Source organism: Pygoscelis adeliae, unplaced genomic scaffold (assembly GCF_000699105.1).
Source record: "Pygoscelis adeliae isolate BGI_AS28 unplaced genomic scaffold, ASM69910v1 Scaffold66, whole genome shotgun sequence".
Lineage (NCBI taxonomy): Eukaryota > Metazoa > Chordata > Aves > Sphenisciformes > Spheniscidae > Pygoscelis > Pygoscelis adeliae.
In genome coordinates, this window is record NW_008825167.1 from 7783756 (window position 1) to 7790346 (window position 6591).

Genomic DNA, 6591 nt, shown 5'->3' on the forward strand with positions numbered 1-6591 from the left:
TTCAACCTTTATACTTCTATGATTCTATACACATATGAGCCTATCTTGGGGCTGTGTTTATGGTGTTGGTTTTCTTTCTGCGTTATTTATCGCACGTTTCTGAGAATGGTGCCTACATAGGGTAGAAAATATGAATAACTAACACTGGCTGAAAGAAAGGCTAGAACACCAGTTTCAAATATAATTTTCTTCTTCTCTCCCCAATTATACTATCTTTTCCTTTCTTTTCCCCCTCATTTCAGTGCCACTGCATTTTCTCTTTTTTACTCTTCTTCTATTATTTGCTTAACTATCTTTTTTTCCTTCCTACCTTTTCCCCCTTTCTCTTCAAGCAATCATGATTCTTTCAGAATGTTGCAACTGTGCATTTTGGTCTGTTTTTCTCCCAAATTCTCCCTCCATAATGATCTCAAATACTGGTCCTCTGACCCCTCTTGTAAGCATCTTCTACCTCTGTCCACTCAGAACAGACTGCTGAAAGCACTGTCTTTGTCCATGGCTCTCTGTGTGTGCCTTGTTTTCTTAGTAGGAGCTTTTGACTGTCTTGTGCTTTTCAAATAAACCTTTCTCTTCAAACAAATACAAGCCAGTTTTTAGTGTCTAATGAGGGTTTTTTTTTTTTATTTGAAGGAAAAATGAAAAGCCAAGTATTTCTATGTTTACAAAGAAAGCACAGTTTCTGTTAAGACAGCACAGACTAAACAACATAGGACTTTTCCTTTCCTTCCATTCCAGTTTGCCCAACTTTGTTCTTGGTTTGTTTTTTTCCTTTGCACTGTTATAGCAAGAATATTTGATTGTTGCCAGGGTTTTCTTTGTTCTATGTACTACTTCTGCTTTTCTTGCACAAAGCCCCACCAATTAATATAAGTGTGCTTTTTTAGTTCTCAGGAAAATCACTTGGCTTGTCTGCATCAGGTATGACATTCAGCTTCCTGAAACCTTTCAACTATTTAGCTCTACAGAGAAGTTTGCTAGTTTTCATGCTAGCTAGCTTTGAGGAGACTTCACTTAAACTCCTGCTACATCACTTTAACAGTGTATAGAAAGACTTTATCTTTTCCTTCATGACTATTCATGACTCTGTATCAGTCCTTAAGATTGTAATTTGCTTACAACTTTAACTATTTGGGATGCAGGTTTTCAATGCTATGGTTCTGCTGAATCCCTTTTGGCACAGTCAGGCCAAATTCCTTTGAAATACTTTAGACAGAATAATTAGGAATAATTTCTGAGAATGACGTTTGATGAAGATACAGAAATTTCTTCTTTTTGTTTGTTTTTTTTTTTTTTTCCCTTTTCATTTTGTTCCTAACACCTGGCTTTGGAACAACAACTTGAAGTCTGATGGCCAGAAAAATGTTTGGTTACTTCGTGGATGTTCCCATGTTTTCTTTATGAAAATCTGTCAGAAACTTTCCAGGCTTTTAAAATTTTGGACTGGATTTAAATCCTTTTTTTTTCCCCTTTTCATTTTGTTCCTAACACCTGGCTTTGGAACAACAACTTGAAGTCTGATGGCCAGAAAAATGTTTGGTTACTTCGTGGATGTTCCCATGTTTTCTTTATGAAAATCTGTCAGAAACTTTCCAGGCTTTTAAAATTTTGGACTGGATTTAAATCCTTTGATTTAAATAGTTTAAGCCTGGAGAAATTCCATTATCCTGGAACCTGCTGTAACCTCTGACAACTCTTACTGTTGCCTGACTTTGAGTTATCTCTGCTATTCATAATACAGCCCAAGAAGAAGAAAAATTCCCCTTACTGGTTATTCACAGCTGCTGTTGGTTGGATATAAGAAGTCATTCTCTCCTGTGCTATAAAAGCCTTGATCACCTACTGCCTCTCCATTCACATCTCATCAGTGTCTGAATGGGCAGAAAAGCAGTGATTTGGACAAAAAAAAGTTTCGATATGAGTTTTATGTGGGGACAAGGAAGGGCTTAATGGGAGAGCTTCAGGGAGAGGGAGAACTTGAGGGTGTTTAAGGGTAAGAACTTGAACTGGACTGGACAGGCAGGGGATTACTAGCCTGCTGAGTAGGACAATGAAAATGTGACTCAAAGCCTTGCCTAAGCACAGAGAGAATACAGGTTTGTATTTGAGTCTCCTGTAGCCCAGGTAATTCTGGGAAGTCCCTTGGTATTCATGGATTGAAAAACTAAGTGTAGGTGCCTGATGTCAGGAAGGGGTTGAAGGCTGAAATGCCTTTCACTGGTCCAGTGAAAGGAACCTTGTACCTTCTCTCTTAGTTTCACTTGACGAGACTAGAATAATTGAAAGTAGAGCTAGAGGAGGTCTTGAGAATTCATCCAGTAGACAGAAAAGTTGTCTTTAAGTCAGAATCACTTTATAGAAAACTGTTTCCTAGTAGATGTTAGTCTTTTTTATAAATTTCTAGGTGCAGAAATTCTTCAGCCTCTGTGGGGTTTCCTCTAATGTTCTTGTGATCTTTACTATTAGAAAGGTTTTCCCACTGTCTAATCTTCTACTTTTTTCCTGCAATTGAAGTCTTTTATTACTTGGTCTGTCCCCACTTGGCATCATTCCTGTCTTTTTCAACTCGGCACAGGGAAGCTGTCAATGTCTCTTCAAGCTTGCCTTCCCCTTGCTTGAAACAGCTCTTCAGTCCTTGTTTTCAGGACATACTTTCTGAACTTCTAGTGATTTTGGTTGCTCTCTTGTGGATGATATAATAGTCCATATCTGCCTAGAGCAGATTGCTTCATATTAGGCTTTACTAACCTGAGTTAGAGCTGAAAGCCTTGTGAGGTCGTGTTGCATACATTGCTTCTGTTTGAAAATTTCTACATGGTGTTTGCTTTCCGTCACAACACAGTGAGATCACTGGCTGTGGTCTGTGGTCTTCTGCACAGATCCTGACTTGATCAGTCTCTGAGGATCTTTCCTGTAGAAACCTTAATCTTCTCATGTCCCATCCACAAGCTGTTTGGCAAGTTGAGTTGTTGCTGCTGAATGTTTGCTTTCAGAATATTTGAGGGGACAGTGTGTTTTTATGAAATGGATCATTGGTCATTGCAAACAGTGTCTACAATAACATGTTACTTATTTTAGAAGGGGCAGTAGCTTATTCAGCTGATGTCCCTGCATCAGATCGACCCCACAGCGAGGCAGCCACCTATGTTAATATTCCTGTCAGCCCTACTTCCAAAAAACAGCTTCATTACATGGAATTGGAACTTCAAGAACCTACCACAAGCATAAGAGGTAAGGAAGTCTACAATACTATTTAAACAGCAAAGGATGCAGTAATGCAGAATGTATGGGGTATGTGGAATCTTAATTTCTCATCTACCCATAGGCTCTTTCTAACAGAGTTGAACCCTGGTACATCTGTGAGGCAGTTCTTGTAATCGCCAACTCTTTTGGAAAAGATTTTTAAGTAATGAGGTTCTATAAGATGTTGCATCCTTCTGACAGGCACATTGTATACGCACTCCTTCTAAAGTGAACATTTCTGTGTCTGTGGAGTTTGACAGACAGTAATTTGCTTCGTGTTCTCAAGATTTTCATCGCACGTATTAGGACTACGCTTACTTAATTTTTCTTGCTTGGCTTCAGAAACAGGGCTGTGGGTGTAGGTGTACAGGGCTTGCTCCTGAAGATACTGGCTCTGGAGCCATGCAGCAAATGCTTAAGAATAGAACACAGCGTTCTTCTATCTGCTCTCCATGAGGATGTGAGAAAGTGCTACAGAGAGGAAGGCAGCCCAAGTACTTGATTTTTTTTTTTTTTTTGTATTTTATTCTTTTGTCTGGATCTGGGTATTTTACTTCTAGTGCTTAACTAGGACAAATAGCACATAAACATGCATTACCAGTACCATGTAGTGTTATTTAGAGATGCATTCCTCCTTACAGAAAGCCCCTAATCAGGATCTGACATTTACTTGTTCACATTTGATATTAATGGGTTTTCCATGTATAGTTTTCAGCTATTGAGATTTTAATTTTTTATACTTTTAATTTCAGCAAGTTTATTAACTTTGAAATGGTAGCACTTTTCCCATTGTTTTTTTTTTAATGTTTATATGGCTGTAGTTAAGTAATTCTAAGCTTCTCCCAGGCTTTAATGTAGTTCCCTGTACAACACCCTATTGAGATGTAAAAGTGATGTTTTATCTTCATTTTAAAGACAGTGAACCAAGGCATTAAGAATGAAGAGCCAAATTCCATAAACGGACATAAACTTTCCTAAATGTCAACTACCCTCTCAAGCTCAACTTGTATAACTTTGAAGGTGCCTTTAATGACCATAAATATTTTTTTTTTTCATACTAAACTTTTCCCAGCCTCTGGAGTTTTATGCCTGCACCCATGCAGAACTGTTCTGCTCCTGAACAGACTGAGCAGCTTTTATCTCCCTTATTGCCAATTATTGGACTAAATTGTCATTCTGGCTAAGGCTGAAGGTGGTTGATCTGGTAAACATTGACAGAGTGCCTAATCCAAACAAAGAGGAATCCCTCCCAGCTGCCCTACCAATGGTGTTGTCTTTGCAAATACCGGGTGTTATTCATTTACTTGCTAGTAGCCTGCTAATGAAGCCTCCCAGAAGTGGGAGAGCTGAGTTCCATTTTGTCTTCTACAGGGAAGGAGTAGGGGTGCAGATTCAAACCTGGGGCAGAAATACAAGTGGTTCATTTGCTTATTTGAAGAAAACCAGATAGTTAAAATAAATAGATAACAAAGCTTTTGAGTTTGTTTTTTTTTTTTTTTAAAGTTGTGGTTATCACCTTACTCCCTTTACAGAGCTTGCTTTAAGACCAGACCAAGATCGTATAGGAAATCTGTGGAAGAAGTGTCTCAATAGCTTAACCCTGAGTCAGTTTTACCCAGGAATATGTGAGGGATATAGTCTTTTACATGATTTCATTTGGTATTTCAGGGAGTGGATCATCCCGATATGCACAGATTGACATTGCAGCCACCGAGACAGCCCACAAAGTGGGAACGCAGCATGCTCAGTGCCGGGAGGAACGCTTGCAGGAGCTGGAGCAGAAGAAGAAAGGGGCTCAGCAATGACCTGTCTAGGAAAGAACTTTTTGCTCACCATAAATTGGTACTAATTTATCTTCCAAAAGATTCATATTTATTGTAAAAAACGCTCATACAAAAAGCTGCCATTGCTTATTGCATTTATACCAGATTCATTCCAAAATCTTGATTCCTAATTGGAAAGCTGGTAGCATGAGGGGTGTGCGTGGTCTTTCTTTTTATTTTAATTTGGTTGTAAAGTCCTGATTTTTTTCATATGCAATGACAGATGTAAGTTACCTTTTTCTATAACTCTAAAATCCTGGAGAACCTGGAACCAATTCCAGTGTTTATTAAATGGTGGCATTTTCTTTAAAAATAAAGAACTTGAATGTGTGCAGATAAGGGAATGTGAGTGTGTGCGTGGTAAGTGTACACATATGTTTGCATGTGTGCATATGTATGTATGTAAGCACACATTACTGATAAAATATTTGTATATATCTAAGTGTATAAAATACATAAAACCTCTATTAATATATTAATGGACTCTTACAAAAGCAAGAAATTCAGTGCCTGATTTTTTGCAGGCAAAGTTTTGTTCCATTTATATGCTTATTTATGGACGTGCTTAACTTTACCTATGGGTAATTCAGTTTTATACCTCACCAAGGGTTCCGTAGCTTTGGCTAAAGTGGCTCAGATTTAAAAGCTGCAGTGTCAGGGATGCATATGTGTATGCATACAGTCAAGAGCACACACAAACAAGCTATTTAATTTAATTATGCCTATAAACCGAAGTAATGTAAAGGGACATTTTGGTTGCCTCTGTTGTTAAAAACCCTGTGTCAAACCATAGGCTTTGATTTCATAGTTGCTGAGTACCCATAATTCTTAGCAATTTTCCTGGAGTTGAAAATACATATCACTTTGAAAATCAGGTCTCAGGTTTCTCATACAGAATATCTTAAAATCAAGGTACTCAAAAAAAAACATTCACTTTTGAAAATTGAGTCTTTTATTTGTATCTCCAAAACTTTCCCTAATGTAAACCAGCATCAAAAGCAGATCATCCACCTTGAATCTCAAACTTTCATTGAATAGTTCTCTGCTGTCCCTAAATAGCATAAAAACAGTTCTGTGGAAGAAAGAGGATGATGTCTTCAGAGATGCTACAGAACTGAGGCACAGCAGGCTATGTTGTAATATAGGTTTATCGACAAGTGTTTGACATCTTGCTTTTGTACCCTGAGATTGTGATTCAAAACTTGACTTAGTTTCTTGTGTTGCATTGTCGATGCAATTCTTGTGTTCTGTGTATTTGCCCTGATACAAAATGTTATTTAAATAAAATGTTATGGCAGTGACACTACATTAACAAAGCAGTGTACTTATGAAGAAAAGATTTTGGCCTGTGATAACATATCAGCTTTGGCTTCCAGAAGTTATCGGGGCTGAAATCTTGGGTGTTATTATTTCTTGACTGTGTTCTCTTAAGATACAATATCACAGCCCAATTCTGTTTTTCAGATATGCATTATTATTTATATTGGTGAGTGGAAGTTTTGTGCCAGTGAGGGTTTCACTAGGTGAC

At 37.9% G+C, this 6591-nt stretch overlaps 1 protein-coding gene across 1 annotated transcript in view; it reads left to right on the forward strand.

Annotated features, from left to right (window-relative positions):
• DOK7 (docking protein 7) overlaps positions 1-6367 on the forward strand; it is a 68855-nt gene extending 62488 nt beyond the window's left edge. Inside the window, exons 10-11 of the mRNA XM_009328885.1 lie at positions 3076-3228; positions 4909-6367. Of these exons, the coding sequence (XP_009327160.1) occupies positions 3076-3228; positions 4909-5045 (290 nt within the window). The 3' untranslated portion in view covers positions 5046-6367. The remainder of the gene's footprint in view (positions 1-3075; positions 3229-4908) is intronic.
• Positions 6368-6591: the final 224 nt, after the last annotated feature.